The following is a 23,432-nucleotide window of genomic DNA, read 5'->3' on the forward strand; positions in this document are numbered from 1 at the left end:
AGCCTACCTTCTTAAACCGTTTAATGTCTAAATTTTTTTCCAGTTACGTGGGAACATGTACTGACAAACTGCTTGCCTTTTCTAAAAGTGTATATTTTTTGTTTTTTCATTTTTATTTGTAAGCTAACTGGTGGTAAACTACATTCTCTGGTGTTTCCACTGGTCACAAATGCCACATTCAAATATTATATGCCCCAAACTTTATAAGCGTATCTGTATTATGACATGTTTCTTCCTTTTATGGCACTTTGACACATCTTTCAGAAGAGCCAACTGGAATGAAACCGCTCGGGTCACGTGATTCACGCCAGGTCAATAAAACGTTCAATCTAAAATACTCTAGACCCTTTAATGTAAAAGTTCATTTTCGTCACAAATATGGAATTAAATTGGTTAATGGAAAGGTTAATTCGCCCCCCTCATCTCCATTATACCCCGCCCCTTGTGGCGTCACGTCGGTCTGTTGTGTGACTCCCTCTCTGTTCACGCGCGCGTGCCCTCCCCAACTCGCGCGACTACAGAGCCGCTTCAGCCTCTGATTCAAAGTAGTGTAGACTTCTTGCCCGGCTCCAGCTGTCTCTGGTCTATCCAGGAATGAGAAGCGATGGCCGGCTCTGCCAACGAGGAGAAAACCTACAAGAGGTTCTTGGAGCTCTTCCTGCGGGAGATGAGGCCACCTCTCCAAGAGGACGTACCTCTACCTATGCGCCCCTTGTCGGACCTCATCTCGGAGGACGAAGTGGAAGGGGAATGCCTCGACCTGTGTCTCCAGCACCTGTGTAAATAGTTAAGTACCGATGCGCCGCCTCGCTTCATTTCTTCACTTACTATGCGTATGTTGAGTTTACAACATTAGAGAGCGTAAGAATAAATATAGGAGGGCGAAGGACAAAAGGAAACTAATTTCTGGTCCCGTGCTCAAATTGCATGGAAGTGACCTGCACAGTTATTGTGTGTGTCAGTTATTGTCAACATATCTTAATAACTGAAGCACAATGTCGGATGTTATTACTGTAGGGAACTTCACAGTTTCACACTGTTCTAGATCTAAATGTTTCGTAGGTAAAGTTTTAGTCTGGACACATTAAAGACTAAAATATGAGCTTTTCCAAACTGTCATAGTTCATGCGTCAGGCTACTATATGTTTACCGGTGTGCCAGTAATTTGAATAGTATTAATAATCGTTATTATTATATTGTCAGATTTTAATATATAATTATTGATATTATAACAATGATATCAATAACAGATATATAGGGAAAAGTATGACAGCTGTTAAAGCCATTCTGATATAAAAAAATACTTTTTTTTAAAAATGTATTTTAATGCGTTCATACTATAGTACAAATGCAAGCAGATATTTGTAGTCCATTTTTCTGAATAGGCTACACCCTCCGTTCTCCAGTGACCCCCTTTACTCATGTCTTTAATCCTCTGAAGGGGTACGAGCACCTGTATTCTCCGTATTTTGCGTAGGGCTCCGTCATAATCATTTTGACGGTACCCTTTTCTTATTGATCAGTTGTTAACGATATTCATCTGAGATGATCGCACGCTTATCAGTTTGTAATCTGAGTAAGCATACAGCATCCATGTCGCCAGTATCAAGCGCTGGACGACGAGATAACTGAGCATGACTGGGTTTGATTCCATGCATGTTTCATGCAACACGGTTACCTTTTTCTCTCAAGATGTCGGCAGTTGTGTGCGCCATCGCCATATGCCGAGACACACCTGTCTACATCTTCATATACATTCAAATGTGAACAGCCTAGTGTAGTGTAGCGAGCAGTATGATATCGCGGTGTTTTGAATTCTGGGCGAGAACTGTGGGAAGGGGTTACGTTTGATAAACTACGTCATTGGCTTGCTATAAATAGCCCATTCAAACCCAGCAGAACCTTTATGAGCATGAAATACTCATACACATCTAATGGATCTGGAGATAAATGAGTGCGCAAATGCCCAGATAGAACATTTTCATGAGTCAGGTGTTTTCAACTGTGCTATATTGATTTATTTTTAGTTTCACGTTTCATATTTAGGCTATCTGCATCCATTTTGTGGCTATAATGTAGTATATTTTACATATATAGCACATGGTTCCTTTTTTGGCTTGTGAGTTGTAGATTATTTAATGGCCGTAACCATTACAGACATGCTTGTAATCAGAATATTATGAATATTATTAGACATTGATTATAAGTAGAATATTCTGAATATTATTTGACATTGATTCTTTGAATATTCTAAGAAATATTAGACTGATTATAATTTGAATGGTCTGAATATTATTAGACATGGATTATAATCGGAATACTCTGAATATTATTGGAGATTGGTTATAATCTAAATATTCAGAATCTTATTCGACATTGATAATAAGAATATTCAGAGAATTACTAAACATTGATTTATTATTTAAATAGCCTGAATATTAATCAACGCTGATTATTATCTGAGTTTTCTGAATATTATTGGACATTGGTTTTAATCTGAATATTACTGGAGATGGATTAAAATCTGTATATTATTAGGCATTGATTATAATTTAAATATTATATCATTTGACATTGATAATAAGAATGTTTTTAATGTTATTAGACATCATTTATAATCTGTGTGTTATTAGACAAGGAATAAAATGTGAATATTCAGATTAGTTGTCAAATCAATATGGAATTTTCTATTACTGATTCCTAAAATTTGACCTTTGACCCCCCACAAAGAGGTTATTGTTTTCTGTGTTTGAATTTCATTCAAATGTCAGCAGCAGGTTGCCATGGCCTGCTGTGGAGAATCCCTTTTGCTCTCGCACAAACAAACACACACACAAATACAGTCTTTCTGGGGAATCACAGAGCTATTTAGTATTTACACATTCAGATTTTTACAGCGCTCAATGCAGCAATGTCTGTTTGGATACTCAGATGTCAATGTTTATTTTAGGTTACTGACCCTGACTAATATCTGATCCTCAGGAGAGTGTTATATGGTCATTTTGCCTGAGGTTGATGGGTGTTTACCGTTTTTCTGACAGGGAGCTAAGTTGAATGACCTTAACTTGACATAGATTGATTTAACCATTTGGCACTGGAATGCATAATTGTTTTATAGTCAGAGTGGTTTATATGCATTTATTTCAAATCTAAACATGGATTTATATCCCTAAATAATGCATCTTCTTCTATTTAGCCACATAAGTTTATCTAGGCTTGCTCGCCTCACATACTTCAGGACTAAAGCTTCTGCCTGTGTGGTGATTCATCTGAACGTGTGATTATTTTGTCGCTAGGTTGAAGATCTAATAATAGTCCTGAGAGAAAAGTGGAGATCCCCTTTGTTCTGTTCTCTCTAGAGTGCGGGGACAGGGTGGCTGTGTGTGTATGTGTGAAAAGGAGAAGTAGGGGAAGAAGAGAAGCAAAAATTGGTAGAGGGAGGTCGGTGACAGCACTGTGAATAAGCTTCGTTACAAATCCAGTGCTCCAAATGATGGTGACAACCCACCAGTGGCGTGACATGTCTGACTGGGGAAGAATGCAGGGTATCATTTAATAAGAGCCAATCAATAGAGAAACAGTGACTCAGACAGACCTCTGCACATAAGTATATCATCATGGCATTTCTTATTTTAATACATCGTGATGAGCTGGTGGGGTCCTCAATGCTGTATGATTTATGTTAACGACAGCAATGGTTTAGCTTGTGCTTTTACTTTTCTTCTTGATGGTCCAGTATTGTAATATAGTGTTCTTTCATGGTTTTGCTTCAGCACCTAGATTTTATGTTGTACATAATGTAGGCAGTTTTATTTTATTTTATTATTTTACAACCACTCAATGTTGGCATTCTAACTGACATGAATGTCAGAATTGTTTTATTTTATTTTTGTTTTGTTTTGTCTTATTTTACTTTATTTATTTTATTTTATTTTGCATCCCCTCCATGTTGGCATTGTAACTGACATGAATGTCTATTGTATTTTATTTTATTTTATTTTATTTTATTTTATTTTATTTTATTTTATTTTATTTTATTTTATTTTATCCTTGCAACTGCTTCATGTTGGCATTCTAATTGACATGAATATCAATTTTATTTTATTTTATTTTTTTATTTTATTTTATTTTATTTTATTTTATTTTATTTTATTTTATTTTATTTTATTTTATTTTATTTTATTTTATTTTATTTTATTTTATTTTATTTTATTTTATTTTATCTTGCAACCGCTCCATGTTGGCATTGTGTTTCTAAGTTACATGAATTTTTGCCAAAATATTAGTTTAATTGGTTGCACATACTTTAACATCAACAACTAATTTGAGAATACTTAAAAATATTTTATGTTTTATTTTAAAGTATTTTAACATTTATTTTGCTATTCTAAATGCACAATTATAAGGTTAGTTGCATATTATTATTACATTTTGAATAGTTTTTCCCTTCTTTTCATGACAATCCTTGTGACCCACCCACATATCTGAATGGTGAAATTCATAATCCTAGTATTTTAAGTAATATAAAGCGTTTTTATGCTAATGATCTCTCTCTAAATTCAAAATCAAGTCGAACAGGAATACCCATTCTATTTTGGTTGACAGTAAACCTTCAGTGATGTTATCTAGCACAGTCTGGTTTAGTTGTTGTGCTCTGATAAATGGGGATGTGTGGCAAATGTGTGGCTAAAAATGGAGGTTGGGAGGGAGGTTGTTTCCTCCTCCTGTGGTGAGCAGGCCCTCCAAGCCCATGGGGAGTCCTGATAGACACTAATGGATGGAGGAACGCTCTCTAAAGCTCATTAAACCCCCGTCTCTCGCAGCTGTAAACCACACGCATACAGAGGTACACAAAACTCACACATAATATGCGTGCCCACGCACAACAGACGTGCAACACATCAACACACACAGAGCCCAAGGGAGCGCCTATGGTGATGAAAAAAATGGCACACTACACCACACAGCTGTGTCATGATAGAATCAATGATGGAGGAAATATCTGTTGCAGAGGGAAGGATTTGCATGTTGTAGCATCACATGCGGTGTTCACTCATCTGTGATGGCAGGAGTTTCCCTTTATGTCGTGTGTAGATCAGGTTTCGGGTTCATTTTTGATGATTTAGGATTGGATATTTCGAAGAATAGAAGGTTTTAAATGTAAAAATGTAATCACATTGTATTTTTTAGGGATATACACACAAATGTGATCATAAACCACATTATAATCTAGTTTCTAGAATTGAAAAATGTTTATTTACAAATGTTCTATTCGGTACAACTTATTTTTGGGTGAACTGTCCCTTTAAACTACTGTCCTCTCATGGATTCTTCATTTTTCGGTGTTTGATCAGCATCACAGATGACTTGTCCTCTGATGTCTGATCATGACAACATTGATCCGACAATTAAGCAAAACAAATAGATGTGTCTCAGGGTATTGTTTGCATTAGAGCAGACAATGTATCTGTGGCCAGGTGCTGTCTAGATGAAAGGATGCTATTTTTCATCTGGGTCAGTGTGGCCATGGGCACCCTTGGCATGGCATTAGAGTATGGTTCCTCTTCAGGCACACACTGACAGCAGCTGCGCTTCAGATGATCGGCGTAGCCCGTTCACCCAACCCCCTCCCGCTCCGATCACATACAGACTTTCTTTTGTAGAGCTATAATCAGATTTAGATTTATTTCAGGCTCAAAACCAGTTCCTATTGTGTGCTGTCTAAAGAAATATTTGTAAAAAGTAATTGTACAAATAAAGTCATATTTACAATTCTATAGATTATGTATTTTATTTTATTTTATTTTGATTTATTTATGTATTATTAGAACTGTCAATCTTTTTACAATTTTAATCAAAATACTTATACGATATGCTGCTTAATTAATCATATTAATCACATATATTACTATTAGGGATGCATAATATATTGGTTATCAAGAACTATTTATATATAATATATAAAATATAAAATTTATATAAAACTTTTTCAATTTATCTGTGTCGGTTGATATTGCATATTTATTTGTTCATGCTCATTTCCCCTATTTTTACATTGATATTAAAGCTAACACTCACTTAAAGTTAATTTTTAAAAATGCTAATAATAACATTGTAAAATAAAGCTTTAAAATGTTGTGATGCCTAAATTCACTTGTAGCATTTAAAATGATTGATTTTATTTTTATTTTTAATTTAATAAGTAATCGGCATTTATAAGTAAATGACATTTATTTAGACAAAATAGAATTGAGTTGTAATATTGGGCACTTGTAATTCAGTTATAACTAGAAAATAATCACTTATTGGTTTCAGCCAGAATTTTAATATAGGTGCATCTCTAATTAGTATTTTGTGGGGAAAACCCCCCAAATGAATTAGTAATTGAAGTGATTTTTAACACATTCATTAGGGGTGTAAAGGTTCTCGGTAAAAAATCGAACCGTACCGTTCTCAACCCATGGTTCAGCACACACTTGCACCGCGGTTCATCTTAAATCTGGCGACGCATCTACAATATAGTTTGTTGAAAATAATAACGCATAAACCAGAAAGACAGAGTTCACTAATGTATGTTTCTGTCGATGGATACGCATTCTGGCTTCCCAATACGTTACAACAGCAATGACCAAAAAACATGGACAAAACAGTCATGAGGGCCATATGCTCGAACATGACCAGTCATTTACGCCGTCATCACCTGGGTGTTGATAGCGCGCAAGCACAGGCGAGACTTGAACAGCACACATTGCTGTCTGTGTTTAAACTAAACTCATTTAAGCCTGGCCAATTTAAACATTCAAGAGCCAGAAGACGCGAAAGAGACGCGCACGGAAAGCCAACGTGCAAATACTGCATTCTCTTTCAAGTCTTGCGTTTGAGCGGACAAATTCACACAAAAATTATGCCAACATGCCCGTCTTGGCAAGTATCCTAGGAAACATAGTAGGTTGGTATGTCTTAAGTGAACGTAAGCAGTCGAGAAAGACAACGCATGTGTACAGTATCAGTATGTTAAATCTGTGCATTATGTCTTAAAGGGACAGCAGCCTAATATTCCTGCTGTCTGTGTTTTTAATGTTAATCAAACAACAAAAGACAAGGAAATCACTCACTGCTCTTGACGGAATAGCTTTTGTAATTTTAATAATGATTAATCTTTATTTAATTTATACAGTGAAGATTATTTACAATGTTATTTTACATTTGATTACTTTATTCAATTTCTGTACCTGAAAACTACTGTTAGATACCTAAATAACCTGAAAAGCATTGTTTGATGATGATGCATTTTATTTATATTGAGCTTTTCTCAAACTCAAAGCGCTAAAAAAACTTATTTATTTGTGCTGTTGCTTGTAGTTTGATTATTTGTTCTTATTTTCTTTATTTTATTTGACAGTAGTTCTTTTTTTCCTTGAACATAGCACATACCAAACCATACTGAAACCGTGACCCTAAAACCGTGGTAAAAACCAAACCATGAGTATTGTAATTTGAACCATTACACCCCTAATATTTATCTAGGTTTGCAGATTGACATCAGCAATTTTAGGACTCTGTCAGGTTTAAAATAGTTCAAAAACAAAATGGTTGCACACTTTTTGATCAGTAATGCAAGAATCACGTTAAATGCATTAGCCAAGCAAAGTATGTAGAGTACCTTACTTGTCCTTTGCATGCTCTGAAGTGCTCAGAATACCATCAGATCCTTGCAATGTTTTTAAACCCCTGCGGCTCTCCTATTCCCTGTAATTGAATTTCATTTTCTGAGTTATAGCTTGCAGCTGAAACCACAAAACACAGTGAGGAATATTTGATCAATAAATCAATCCAGCTCATTGCCTCCCCTAGGCCTCTATGACTGTGTGTTCATCTCCACTGTGATCAGACCTGACAGTTAAGAGAAGCGAGTGTGGCTCCCCTCAGCTTGTTTTCATTTCAGCTGACGGCAGAATGAACTGGCCTCCGCTTCGACAGTCTATATGGACAAATTTAGAACTGCACTGGGACAAACAAGGCTGACAGCAGTGGCCAATAAGAGAGAGAGAGAGAGGGAGAGAGATGCTCCTCAAGGATTCACAAGTCATTACTTATAAACCACCACTGGCATCCATATCCGTTATTTGCACTTCCGTGAATGATGTTTTCTGGGCCAGATATTAATTAGGACTCGGCTTAAGGTCTTCTCTCTTTTTCGTTTTTCTCTAAATGTGCCTCTTGGGAGGTCAGGAGTGGATAAGAGAGAGCCAAAGACCAGATTGTCTTGTCTTTTTTTCACTGTTCAGAGATCAGGGTGCTCTATCTCAAAGGAGACAGTGTACGAATGTGCCAGAGATGTCCATCTGCATGTGTATATAAATGAAAAATAGCGCAAGAACATGTTTTGTATGAACGGAATTGAAGTATTCAATTAATTTATTTTGTTTAAATTATTTTGTGTACATAAAATTGTAAGCTATAAGCATTTTGAACACAAAAGATACCATGGACTTGTTTCAAAGTCAACATGAAATTTCAGTCTTTTTATCATTTAACAATAAAAAATTTGAGTTCATCCAACATTTCACCTCCTCAAGGCAATACAGCAAAGAATTTTCAGCTGCATTATTTCCTGCTTTGAAAGGCAGGTACAACTGCATGTAATCAGCTTAATTATGATATGAAATGCCTAATTTATTAAATATAGAGCCCAGTGGAATCATGTATAGAGAAAAAAAGCAACGGCCCTAAAATAGAGCCCTGAGGTACCCCGTAACTTATAGGAGCTGCAGAAGAACAGTTATTCCAAATCTTTACAGTGAAAGTGTATCATCAATTTTTGTTGATCACAGAACTTATTTTTTTGCAATAATCAAAAGCCTATAGAAAAATCTTATTGGGTTTTTGTTTAGGTAACTAGTGTGATGCTAACTTCCGGGTTGGCCTACAAAAATACATAATCGCTGCAGCACTCTATAAGATCAGGCATATGTTTTTGAAGAAAGTAAATAAGATTTGGTTTCATATTGACTTAAAAGTGCATGTCATTTCACATCTGCCACTGAAATGTCTTTCTGGATTGGGGTTAGTGTAATGCGCTATAATACGTGTGTTTTCTTGGATTTTTCTTGTCAACAAGCTTTCGTTCATCCATCACAAACAAAAAAGCACCTGTGCCAGGTTACGTAAACCTTAGACCACAAAAACGCAAGCGCCGTTGTGCAACATTCTGCTGACCGTAGAGCTGCCAGCAGTGTCTCCCTCACAGGTCCTCCAAGGTTGTATCTTCCTGCCTGTTTTTCATTTGTTTAAAAGAGGTCCATCACCTCCTCTCAAACTGCTGGCTGGCTAATTGAATGGAAATATGATTGATTCCCCGCTTCTCTGCAGTCGCAGAGCAATTAAGCTGAGTGGGTTGGACGGGGGCTGGTTTTCATTCTGTTTGGTGCTGGCGCGCTCAGGTGTGCCGTGCAGTTCGCTGCACTTTCAAAAGGCAAAGTTCACCCTTTAAGAAGAGTAGTGTGTTTGAAATACCAAAGCTTTGAAACCCTTAATCAGGTATGGCATTTGGAAGAATCAGTGTGTTGTTATGTTCTTTCCAGTAATTTTTCATGTTAAGTTTGTTATATAGTACATTTAAGGATGTGCAATGGTCAACTAGCTGTCTGACAAATGACTAGTTGTTTAGTGACATATAGGCCTAGATTTTTTTCTGTTTTATAATATACATATGGTTTGATTAGTGTGCTGATATTAACTGAAATCTCTCAGAAAAGTCTAAAGGTGGATAATATATACAGGTGCTGGTCATATAATTAGAATATCATCAAAAAGTTGATTTATTTCACTAATTCCATTCAAAAAGTGAAACTTGTATATTATATTCATTCATTACACACAGACTGATATATTTCAAATGTTTATTTCTTTTAATTTTGATGATTATAACTGACAACTAAGGAAAATCCCAAATTCAGTATCTCAGAAAATTAGAATATTACTTAAGACCAATACAAAGAAAGGATTTTTAGAAATCTTGGCCAACTGAAAAGTATGAACATGAAAAGTATGAGCATGTACAGCACTCAATACTTAGTTGGGGCTCCTTTTGCCTGAATTACTGCAGCAATGTGGCGTGGCATGGAGTCGATCAGTCTGTGGCACTGCTCAGGTGTTATAAGAGCCCAGGTTGCTCTGATAGTGGCCTTCAGCTCTTCTGCATTGTTGGGTCTGGCATATCGCATCTTCCTCTTCACAATACCCCATAGATTTTCTATGGGGTTAAGGTCAGGTGAGTTTGCTGGCCAATTAAGAACAGGGATAGCATGGTCCTTAAACCAGGTACTGGTAGCTTTGGCACTGTGTGCAGGTGCCAAGTCCTGTTGGAAAATGAAATCTGCATCTCCATAAAGTTGGTCAGCAGCAGGAAGCATGAAGTGCTCTAAAACTTCCTGGTATACAGCTGCGTTGACCGTGGACCTCAGAAAACACAGTTGACCAACACCAGCAGATGACATGGCACCCCAAACCATCACTGACTGTGGAAACTTTACACTGGACCTCAAGCAACGTGGATTGTGTGCCTCTCCTCTCTTCCTCCAGACTCTGGGACCATGATTTCCAAAGGAAATGCAAAATCCCTATGGAACCACTCAGCAGCAGTCCAGTCCTTTTTGTCTTTAGCCCAGGCGAGACGCTTCTGACGCTGTCTGTTGTTCAAGAGTGGCTTGACACAAGGAATGCGACAGCTGAAACCCATGTCTTGCATACGTCTGTGTGTAGTGGTTCTTGAAGCACTGACTCCAGCTGCAGTCCACTCTTTGTGAATCTCCCCCACATTTTTGAATGGGTTTTTTTTTCACAATCCTCTCCAGGGTGCGGTTATCCCTATTGCTTGTACACTTTTTTTCTACCACATCTTTTCCTTCCCTTCGCCTCTCTATTAATGTGCTTAGACACAGAGCTCTGTGAACAGCCAGCCTCTTTTGCAATGACCTTTTGTGTCTTGCCCTCCTTGTACAGGGTGTCAATGGTCGTCTTTTGGACAACTGTCAAGTCAGCAGTCTTCCCCATGATTGTGTAGCCTACAGAACTAGACTGAGAGACCATTTAAAGACCTTTGCAGGTGTTTTGAGTTAATTAGCTGATTAGAGTGTGGCACCAGGTGTCTTCAATATTGAGCCTTTTCACAATATTCTAATTTTCTGAGATACTGAATTTGGGATTTTCCTTAGTTGTCAGTTATAATCATCAAAATTAAAAGAAATAAACATTTGAAATATATCAGTCTGTGTGTGATGAATGAATATAATATACAAGTTTCACTTTTTGAATGGAATTAATGAAATAAATCAACTTTTTGATGATATTCTAATTATATGACCAGCACCTGTATCAGCAGCTTGCATATATTATCTTATTTTTTTATTTTGAATGTATTGCTATTGACCAATATAGAATATTTAATTGTTTCTGCCATTTTGCCATCATATAGCACTAACTTAAAGGTACACCTTGAAAAGCCAAGCCAATGTTGATTCTTGTTTTATTACGAGCTGTCGCATTCTCTTTTTGCCAGCAGACCCTCCTCCATTCTGTGTTTTTTTAGAAAAGGTGGTTCTCTGGAGGTTCGAGATTTAGTGTGCTTCACCATGTCAACTTTTCTCGCTCATTGTGACAACTAAACTATGCCACTTCCACACCATACACAAATCAAATTAGCCAGAGCAACTTTTCTCTATTTACAAATATGACGTATGTACACAATTTCACCTGAGAACCACCCTGTCAGGTCTAAAATATACACACTTATAATAGGCTTACTATAGTGAATGAGAGTAAGACAGAAACAAGTTTTGGAAGAAGAATTGATGATGTATTGACTAATTTTGAACAAAAAATGTTACATAGTGTACCTTATCATACAAAAGTTTAACCCTTTAAGAGCTTTAAAATCTTTTAAAGATTGCTTTCCCTTTAAGAGCATGTTTTGGCATTAGTTGCTGTGCACAAGTGACTATAGCAGAACTTTGTGTGTTTGTGCATAAAATCTTTCATTCTGTACATTATATTCTGATGCCTAAATTCACTTAAAATATTTTAAGTTTTGGTGTACTTTAATATTTTTATTAACCAAGTAGTATAAATTCATAATATCAGTCATTTATTGAAAGTGAAAGTGACGTTAAGGCAAAGTATGGTAACCCATACTCAGAATTTTTCCTCTGCATTTAACCCATCCATTTAGTGTACACACATTAGGAGTAGTGAGTAGTGAACACACACACTGCAAACTGTGCACACGCACACCCAGAGCAGTGGGCAGCCATTTTGCTGTGGCGCCGGGCAGCGATTGGGGGTTAGGTACCTTGCTCAAGGGCACCTCAGTCACCCTCAGCACCCGCAACCTTCGCGATACCAGCCTGACTCTCTAACCATTAGGCCACAACTGCCCCAATAAAGTTGTACCATGAGACTCGAACCCACAATCTCTGGGTCAGGTGCCTGTCACTCACCTCGTTGCGCCACTGTGAAGACAAAAATTGCACTGCATGTTATAATTAATAAGTTCAGATCAGATAATTCTTAGAAAGAATCAATGTCTGGAACAGATGCAACTTTTTGCAACATTTCTGGCCACAGTACCTCATGTGCCAAACAGGATTCAAACCCACAACCTGAAAGGGCAGGTGTCTTAACAGACTGCGCCACTCAGTTGACACTATTTTTTATCATAAAATATAATATTACTGTATCCTTGATATAATATTATATATAGATATACTACAAATACTATACTATATATATTTATTTTAGGTTTTAGGGATGAATGATATATCAGCAAAAAAAAAAAAAAAAAATTAATTATTGGCTAATGTTGGACATTTACTGGTCAGTATTTAGATATTTAAATGTTTACTCCTATTAAAATGTAGATCATTTTTCTTTAATCTTCTATTCTGCACATTATAATGTTGTAATGCTTAAATTCACTTATAAACTGTTTTAATTTTTAGTGTTTTGGCATCTCATCATGAGTGTCACATTTTTAAAACGTGCCTCAAGACCTCTGAATTCTGTTTCATTTTGTTGCCCTCTGTCTAGCTGTTTTCATATAAACACCCCCTAAAACATCATCAGAGTCAAGTCAACCCAACCCACCGACATGCCTTTTCCTTTGTTTCTCATGCCGAAAGACAGATTTTGATCTTTACCCTTCAGTTGGTTCCTCTCACCTCTCTCTCTTTCTCTCTTCCACTTTCTCATTCTTCCTCTCTATATAGTGCTGACCAGTCCTGAGTAGGGCTCTCCTGGGATGGAAAACTACTTGCTGTGGTAATCCCTTAATCATCAGGCTGTGCTGGGATTACTAAGGGCTGCCCCAGCACTGTGGCTCTTGCCCTTCCACCAGTGTCACCGGCCTTCTTGACACTGTTCATAGCACAGGGTCCCCACTGCACCCCTCAGTCTTTCTTCAGATCAGTTTCTGCAATAAAGAGCTTCGTTTATTCAGTCAGTGGAGACACTGTTCATTTAGCACTCTTTAAGATCTACAGGGTCTGGATTTCCCATTGCAATATCGTTGGGGTCAAAAGTGGGATTCATGCACACAATGTCCAGATTAGTGCTAGTCATTAGCAGATGCTTCTCTATAGAATGAGCCACTCAAGGCTGTCCGTTACAGTGATTTTAAAATAGACGATGTTAGAGAAGGTACAGATCATTAAACTTGATATAGGACAAATGATATAATATTATATAGTTTATAATTTATAGTTAAATAATTTTGATAATTAGAAAAAGCAACACAAAAGCATTTTTAATTGACAGAATTAGTCAGATTTATTTTCAGTAAGATTTATTTTATTTCCTTTTGTTTTCTGAAACAAAGAGCCTGAAAGCCTCTTCTGAGAGCTTTATGCATATGTGTGTATACACATGTTAGTATTCAACATTAAAATCCAAATCTCGCAGTTGGCCTGTTGTTTATTTTGGAGGTCTTGATTATACAGTGATACTTTGTGATTATAAAACTTTAAATTTAAACATATCAAGTGTTTTCTAAGCTCCAAATTTTCTGTTAAAGTAGATGAGGCGTAAAAAGTAGATGAAGTAGATGAAAAGTAAAAAGTAAATGTAGGTTATCAGTGTTATTTTAGTATTATTATTATTATTATATATAGTATTTAATAAAAACATTTTATTTTTTTTACATTTTCAGTTTTTGTTTTAATTTTAGTTTAGGTTTTAGTAATTTTGTTACGTGCTTTTGTCATTTTTATTGTCATTTAGCTTTTAATTTTAATAATTTTCATTTTAATAATTTTTAAAGTACTTCAACTTATTTTATTTCAGTTAGTTGCTAAGGTAACATTTCTAATTTTTGTTTAAGTTTTTTTTTAATAGTTTTAGTTCTAGTTTAGTTAACAATAAAAATGATGTATTCAGTGACTTTGCTGATATTTTAAAGTATAATTTGTTGTTTTGCTTAAACTTTAACTTATGTAAAGAATGTTTAAGGAGTTTGTTTTGTGCTGAGATGCAGTCTTAAAATTGCTTTTTTAAATGCCTCTTTTGTCAATCAGAATGCCAGAAACTGTAGGCACATTTAATCTCTCTTAATCCTGACACTTGATGTCTCCAATCTGGCTCTGAAAAATTAGTTTCTCTCTTCTTCTCTTTTTCCTGCCCTGCCTTTTTCCTCTTTTGCCTTCCCTTCTCTCCTGTAGTTGCAATTTTCCCTCTAGCTGTTTTACTTCAGGTTTTGTCCAGACCTGCAAACACTTGATGTTATTGAACTTTGAGTTGAGTTTCGTTTTGTGGCTGTATTGTTGCAGCATTTTTTTAAACATGTTTGGACCAAATCTGAAATATCATACAGCAATGATAAGTTTTTTGTTGTTGTTGTTTTATTACAAAGCTAGATAAATGATTTGTCTAAATGTCAAATAATTCAGTTGTGTTTTTGAACTCAAACATTTTTCTAAGCAAGTCAGAGGTTTATGGTTTTGCTGGTAAGCATAGTCCTGACATCTTTGGTGTGAACTTTGTGGCCGGGGAGCTCTAGATGAAATGCACCTGTTGTCCTGTAATACTTAGTGATGGTGGTGGTGAGTCGCTATAAGTTAAACCCCATTTTGTTCAGTCTGTATATGGATCACCGCCCTGAGAAAAGTGTGCTGGTTTCATTAAGCAACCTCTGAAGGTGACCTTGTAGAGGACAGGGAAACTGGACTAGCTGGAGTGGATGACCCAATACAGTGTGCTGGTGTGTGTGCTGGTGTGTGTGTATGTGTATCCTCTCCCTTGATCATTACTTTCTACCTATAGTCCCTGGGCTGTGGAACTGGGGCTGTGTGGAGGCAGAGCAGTAAAGTGACCTACATTACACCGCTTCCCTGGATCTGGAGCTCTTCAGCTCACAGACACACCATATTCATGTTGACTGTATATTTCACAATGTTTTTTGGTTCACATCACATTTACAGCACAATTTGATACATGTACACCTTAAATGGATAGTTCTCCCAAAAATTAAGATTCATTTTCTTCTGTGGAACATAAAAGAAGATATTTTGAAGAACCAAACAGTTATGGTTAACATTGACCTCCAGACTAAAAGCTTCACATCGAATCCAAGAAATAGCAATACAGTATTGATAATATTGATGTTATTGTTGTCGTTGTTATAAATACTAGAATACAAAAGTAATCCGTCGTAAATATTTTACTTTTTCCATTTTAGGCCAGACTGGTTTGAAAAAAAGAAAACAAAATATTTGCCATTATGTAAATTTAAAAAAAGCAAAACCCACAATGCACCTTAAAGTCCCCCTGAAATCAACATTTGTAGCTTTTAGTATGAATATGTTAGCCTTAAGGTTATAAATAATCTGGTGTGTTACAAAACAATGACAAAATTCACATTTAGGAGATATAAGCAGCATTCAAAACGTACAGTCTCTCACTTCCGCTAAAATGGATCACAGATTTTCATGACATCAGAAAAGAATTCATTTGAAATGGAAACTTTTTGTAACCTTATAATTGTCTTTACTGTCACTTTTGAACAATCTAATGTGTGCTGAATAAAAGTATTAATTACTTTCTGTCAAAAAAAGTACTGTTTTTTGAACATAGTTTATATTTGTACGCCTAACTTTTGAATGGTAGTCTATATTTACATTTTTGTTAGCATTGGTGTATTTATACTTGCCTATCACACTTCTGCCCTTGAAAAAAAGTCATAATGTGTATTGCTTTGCATTTCTATATTATCTTAAACTTCCCTTATTCGTATTTCAAATTGCACAAAGTGCACAGCTTTTTCATATGAACTGGATTAGATCAAATAATCACGCTCCTTGTTACCAGGCCTAGTTAACAACAGAAGCTTATAACGGAAAGATTGCAGGTTCAATCTCAAGTATTGTTGACCTAGGACCTGGATCCTAGTTACAATTCTGTGCCATCACCACTGACTCTTAAAGACACTTAACCCCAGGCCACTTCTTCATCCAGTGTTAGTCCTCAAGATGAAACAGCATCTTCTAAATGCAACCAGAACATTATTCCAGTTGTACCTTTTCAAGTGTCATAAAGTGTGACTATGGCCTCCAGTTGTTGTTCTGCTCTGTTAAGCTGTTGGTTTGTCAGTGCTGGGTTCTTTCTGTTGAATTGCAGATGCTCATACTTTATGAACCCCTGATTCTTGCTGTAACATTGCTGTGAAAGTCATCGATTGCAGTTTTGGGTCATGACATTGACTTAGTTCCAGTTGAGTGAATGTCAAGACCCCTGAGTGACATATTTCAGTTTCCAATGGCTGAAGTTAGAGCACATTTGCAGCTTACATGTCTCTACGTCCAGCAGTCTTTAGATAGCTAATCCAATCTATAGTCGGGTTATGTAACTCTATCACATCAGTATGTTGCCATATTGTGTTTATGTATACAGCATGCTATATCCGTATAGCTGTAAGATGGTCTTCATATGGTTATTGAATCAGGATGCTGTATGCAAATGCAATAATAAGCAAAATGTTGTAAAAATGTAGAGCAGGTTCAGGTTAAACTCCTCCTTGGTGAGAAACTTTAGGACTGTTTTGACTCTCCAGGGGCTCAAATCATATTTCGGTGTCCCTGATAGCTCACTGAACATAAGCAACTTGACACATATATTAGGCTGTTTGTTAGGAATTTAGGAATTTTTATCTATAAAAAAATGAAAATGAGCAAATGTCATGTGTCCAATGCCATGGACTGTAGTCTTGATTTCTGTCCAGGTATGGGTCACTTATGCTTGTTGCATTTTATGCCATTTCTGTCATATTTTACTATCTTTTGTCTGTGGAGCACAAAAGAAGAGGTTTATAATAGAAGTTAGGTTTATGTCCATACAATAAAAGTCATTTGGGTCCAGGGTTGTTTTGGACCCCATTGACTTTCATTGTATGGACAAAAATAGTTGAAACATTTTTCAAAATATCTTTGTTTGTGTTTCACAGAAGAAAGAACAACATGATGACAGACGTTTTATTTTTGGGAGAACTAGCCATTTACTAGAGCCAGGTAAACGCATTCTCTATGATGGAAGAAATTCAAAAAAGAAAAGTTTAACTTCACATCTGGGTCAGGACGTGATAGGATTTTGTGGACATCATGATCCAGTTCTGGCCCATCAAACCCACTTTAGTCAAACAGCTTAGTGTCTGCCGTTTGGTGTACTATGACAGTGGTTCCTGCCACCACTGAGAAAATCTGCATTATTGACGCCACTGGCATCTACATATTTAATACACTGGCCCCGCTATTGACTTTCCAGGCTAACGCTTCGCTTGTACACAAAGCCGAGCGCCCCCGCCCCCCTGCCGAGAGACATTCTGCTGCCTGCTTGCCACCCCCTCAGACTAGAACGGCCCCCTGCGCGGTTTCAAGATTCATTGCATTGGAACAGCAGATTCATTTCAGACCAGGCCCTTGTATTGCAGTATGTGTGTGTGTTTCAGGGTCTCAGCTTGTCACCACGAAGCCCAGCGACAGATCGAATTCTGAACCAACATGTTGGACTTTCATCACTGTTCATGCATGGACAATAAGTCAGTGCAATTTCGCAGAGGAAGTAAGCTGACATTATTACCAAAAAATCCATTTGCATTTGGTTTTACTGCATATAATTATTCAAATAACTAAAAGTTTGGGGATGGTATGATTTTATTTTATTTTTTTTATGTTTTTTAAATAAGTCTCTTATGCTCACCAAGGCATTTAGATTTTAAAAATGTGAGGCTTTGAGCGGATTGGTAAACACCTCTGATTGGCCATTGTGTTGATGCACTCATTGGATATGTCTATGATTGGCTTCAGTGATCATCACGGACTGGTCCGCTGATAGAATCCTGCTTTCAAACGCTCCCGCTCCCGCTTTCAAAACGCTTTCAAATTCAAACACTTCCGTGTGCTTTCAAACGCGTTGATCATTGTAGCCAATCACAGACATATCTGATGAGCGTGTGAACACAATGGCCAATCAGAGGTGATTATGAATCCACTCAACAGCGCACCTTTTTAAAATGTCAGTACCAATTGGTACAGAAGTCGGTCACTGAATAAAAAACATAAAAGGTAATTGCGACTTTTTATCTCGCAATTCTGACTTTTTTTCTCATAATTGTGTTATATAAACTTGCAATTGTGAGTTATAAATAAGTCTATTTTTCCCTCAGAATTGGACTTTAAAATTTGCAATTACAAGATTATATCCCACAGTTCTGAGAAAAGAAGTCAGAATTGCGAGATCTAAACTCGCTATTGTGAGAAAAAAGTAAGAATTGTGAGATAAAAAGTTGCAATTACCTTTTTTAATTTTATTCAGCTTCCAAATTTTTTTTTATTGATTTTTTTTTTTTTTAATTAAATAAATTCTGCCTTGGTGAGCATAAGAGATAAAAAGTCCTCCATACTGTTTCTCCGGCCTTTTCAGCTCAGTTCTTGATGTCGTCGTGACCTCCTCAACCAGGAGAAACACTGAAGTGGAAAACCACGTTAGTGCTATTTTGAATCGCACACCTGCGTTATTCTTTACTCTGCGTGTTGTACATAGTGAGTAAGACGTTTTAGACACTGAGATAGAGATGAGGCACCGTAACTTTTCATACGTCGTTTCACAACACTGACAGCGAAAAAGCACACAGTGACAGCATGGCCCTCTCCGAGTCGCAGGGAGCTATTAGCTGACTGAAGATAGTGTGCTGCGTCGGTCCGCCTCTGCAGTGGCCTTCAGTTGTCAGTGCTGGGAGAGTGTACTGCGTGAGGGCTGAGTCATAATAAGCAATGTGCTGATGAGCAGAGCCGCCCCAAAGATCCACGACTAGCCACTGTGTTCCAGTCAAATGCCTCGATGTACCCCGCTCTCTCTCTCTCCGCTAAAGCTCTGACTCATCAGTGAATAATCTGGACCACCGCAGGGCTTAGATTCTGACTCATCCCTCTAAACCAGGGATTTTGGGGGCTTCTTAGAGTGGGATAACTATAGAGGAAAGCCTAGGCTTTGGAAGAGGAAATGGAAAGCAGTCTCTTGTCCATGTCGCCTGCAATCTTGACCTTGTTTGGATCTGTGTTTACCACTGGATAGAAGTTACAAGTGTTCATTAGCCTTATGAGGAAGAGGCTTTGTTGATAGATGCTTTGTCATTTTGTCTATAGATAAATTATGACTGTGCAGGTTTTCCCCCAAGATGATCTCGCTGCTCAAAACAACAGATCTGCCAGCTGGTGGATTGCATAATCCAGTCTTTGGTCTTAAGGCCACTTACGTCGTTCTCTGATGACTGGCAAATTTGACTTGCATCACAAAAACGAAAGCAAAATGTCTTCTAAAAAATGTTGAGGTTTCTTTTGTTGCTTTATATTGGATTTGATATTTATATAAATGTTTATATTACATTAAATTCCTTCTATATTTACTCACCCTCATGCTTGCTTTTTTCCGTGAATCACAAAAGGTGAATTTTTGAAGAAATATTTTTTGAAAAATGAATGAGGACTTGGGATAAGCTTAAAAACAACAAAAAAGTACTATAAAAGTATCATGCACTAGCCATTCTTGTTCATGACAGTTTGAACAAATTGTTTTTTTGTCTTTTGTTGTTGATTCAGTTCAGCGAATAATGACTTAAATTTTTGATCTTATTCACACAAGCTATCATTGAAGCTTCGGAATACACACAGAATTCACAATGTTTTAATGTTTTTAAAAGGATCAAAAATACAGTAAAAACAAAAATATTATGAAATATTATTACAATTTAAACTTTTGTTTTCTATTTTAATATATTTTAAGAATTTTCAGCATCATTACTCCAGTCTTCAGTGTCACATGATCCTTCAGAAATCATTCTAATATGCTGATTTGCTGTTTCTTATTATTAACAAATTTGAAAACAGCTGGACTGCTTAATATTTTTGTGGAAACCACGATGATACAGGTTTTCAGGATTCTTTGATGAATAGAAAGTTCAAAAGAAAAGCATTTATTTGAAATAGAAATATTTCATACCATTATAAATGTCATTACTGTCACTTTTGAAAAATTGTATGTCTTTGCTGAATAAAAGAATTAATTTTAAAAAGATCTTACTGACCTCAAACTTTTGAACAGAAGTAGTACACAAGTCGTATGGACTACTTTTATAATGTGTTTATTGTTTTATGAGTTTTTAAAGCTTGACAGCCCCAGTCTCTCTTCACTTTCATTGTATTGAAAAAAGTGGTCAGGATTTTCATAAAAAATAAGCTTTTGTGTAAGGGTGCTCAGATCAGGGTTTTTGGGGCCGATTACCGATCACTGGAAGCAGTATTGGCCGATACGGATCACCAAAATAAATAATTGTTTTAATTATAACTATTCTTAGAAACAATGTAGGCCAACAACAACAAATTTAAGTAGGCCTATAAAAAATTGAGATGAGAAAGTGTCATGAATTGACAACTCTGACAGACGGCAGCAGGAATATTAGGCTGCTGTCACTTTAAGACCAAATGCACAGATCCAATATACTGTTACACATGACTTATTTCCCATCCCAAAAAGACATAATCAACGGTGTTTAAGCGAATACTCACCAAGCTGGGCAACTTGATATATTTCTGTGTGTATTTAACCGTTTAGGCACAAACCCGAAGCTCAAAGTTCACTTTTATTGTCCGTGTTCCACTCCGTCTCAGAGCGCGCGCACAGAAAGCCACTTTGGGAACGGTAGGCCTATCTCTCTTTCGTGGCTTAATGTAGTTTTAATAACTCTTTTTATTATAGAGCATGTGCTGCAGTTTAGAAACAGTACGAGCTTAAGTTTGGGCTTTTAGGGACTGCTGTGAAGGAAGGAAATGCACTAAAATAGCACAGCCTTCATGTTGCAATGTCGTTGCAATGTCTCCGCTCTTTGCAAAGACGTTGCAAATTTATTGTCCTTTTTCAGACACCTGGTAGAACTGCCAGAACGGTGAATGTAGTGAAGCAATATTAGCTGCGCATAGAAAAATTGTCTTATGAGTTTTGCATCATCTGACCAGCTCTTCTGATCAGCCTTTTATAGAGACCACCGATCAAACTATATAAAGCTATTATCGGCTAATAACGATCAGCACCCGATCAACCGGCGCTCGAACCGGAAAGAAAGAAAGTCATACAAGACATTTGGAATGATATGAGAGTGATTCATTTTTGGGTGAACTATTCCTTTAAACAAGAGGGGCAGTTTGTCAGAGTGTTCCTATCAGAGTAAAGCCAATTTGTCAATCTTCTCTGTTTACAAGGACAGGTATCAGTGCCAGAAACTCTGTCTGTGCAGGGCGATATTATGCATGCTGAGCACACACACACACAAACACAGGCTCTTCCTGTGGCATCAGCAGCAATCGTTGTAGTTTCGACCAGTCAGCTCCCCTCTTCTCCACCTGGGAAGAAGGAATGCATCAGCGACAAGAATGACACATTCTCATTTCTGTGTGTGTGTACTAGCAAGGGAGAGGGGAGAAATAATAGGATAAATGGTTAACTCAGGACATCCCCACTCAAAACAAACATCAAACACTCAAAATCCCATCATGCACCATGACGTAAAGCACCAACGCAATGTTCCAAAAGAAATGTTAATTTAGAAGCAGGCTACGGTGTGGCTTAGTTCAGTGAACCAAATCCACAACTTTATCACTGATTTACCTGAAATTCAGTGTGAGGTCAAAATGCCTTGTATACTAAAAAAGAAATGCCTGTTCCAAGTAGATACATTTTATTTTCAGTTTCTAAGAGTGAGCAAACTGCAAAGTCAACTCTGAACTGAGCAACTACCACACAGTGCCTCTCAATAATTGTCTCCAGTGTGTAATTAGTAAGTCCTGAGGGTAGACTCTCAAGAAAATAATTGCATACTTGATTTGGGCTAAAATATAACATGCACGTTAATTGAGGCTTTTACGGCCCTTAAGATATATGCGTTACGCTTGACGTGCACATCTGATTTCTTTTTGGTACACAAACATTGTAGCATGTATATGTGCAGTTTCTGTAGTTTCAAAACCTAGTACTTTCTACATAGGCAACTTCCTTCTAAGGCATCCTAACTGAAATAAATCCTTATAAGTGGCAATATCATGCACACAGGTGACTTAATTCACATTTGATTCCATTAGAGTTTAATGGCATGTTTCTAAGATAGCAAAATAATAGCATAAAAATATACAACAAATATTTGGAAAAAGTCACAAACAATTGCTGTTTGAATATGTGTGATATCGGAACTCACTATGGTTTGAAACACAGCTAACGTATTCATCATTAAACATGGCTGTGCGACTCTATTTTAAAAGGTTCATTTGAGTAAACTGTTTTACCCCCCTCTGCATTCCAGAGATCTGAACACACCCAAACAATGACATTATCTGGAACAAGAACTGTCTTGTAGACAGTGTTTGTGTAAATCTTTGTGTAATACTTTCTAGGTTAATACCCTCAATGGTTGTTTTTCCTGATCAGCCCAACATGACAACAGTGGCTCAAAAAATGGTGTAAGTTTGGGGTGGTACTATCTGTTTGTCTGACCAATGGAAGACAGGTGAAGTATTCGAGTATTCTGCGTAAAATCAAGTAATTTTTGCAGAGGCTACTGGAGCAGAACTTACACACTTCCACATAAAGTACATTAGTGTGACTGCACTCTTCCATAAAAATGCAGTACTAACAGGGCATGATGATTATTTGCTCATGGCAGTGTCTGTGCTTTGATTTGTGGAGACTCTAATTTGATCGCCTTTATAGATCATTGACGATGAACCCAGGGCATTGCTGTGCATCTCGCTTCCAAAGTCATGGCCTTGTGCTCGCTCATGATGTCTCCTTGCGTAACTCTTAATCAGCAGAGGCGTATTGGGTAATAATCTCCATGCCGCTGATTA

General features: G+C 36.9%; 1 protein-coding gene across 1 annotated transcript in view; it reads left to right on the forward strand.

Moving 5' to 3' along the window:
* Window positions 1-483: 483 nt before the first annotated feature.
* The window catches only part of ppm1e (protein phosphatase, Mg2+/Mn2+ dependent, 1E), a 51,551-nt gene continuing 28,602 nt past the window's right edge, over window positions 484-23,432 (forward strand). The window contains exon 1 of the mRNA XM_051907871.1: window positions 484-786. Within this exon, the coding sequence (XP_051763831.1) occupies window positions 605-786 (182 nt within the window). The 5' untranslated portion in view covers window positions 484-604. The remainder of the gene's footprint in view (window positions 787-23,432) is intronic.

The sequence above is a fragment of the Ctenopharyngodon idella genome, chromosome 10 (assembly GCF_019924925.1).
Source record: "Ctenopharyngodon idella isolate HZGC_01 chromosome 10, HZGC01, whole genome shotgun sequence".
In the NCBI taxonomy this organism is placed as follows: domain Eukaryota; kingdom Metazoa; phylum Chordata; class Actinopteri; order Cypriniformes; family Xenocyprididae; genus Ctenopharyngodon; species Ctenopharyngodon idella.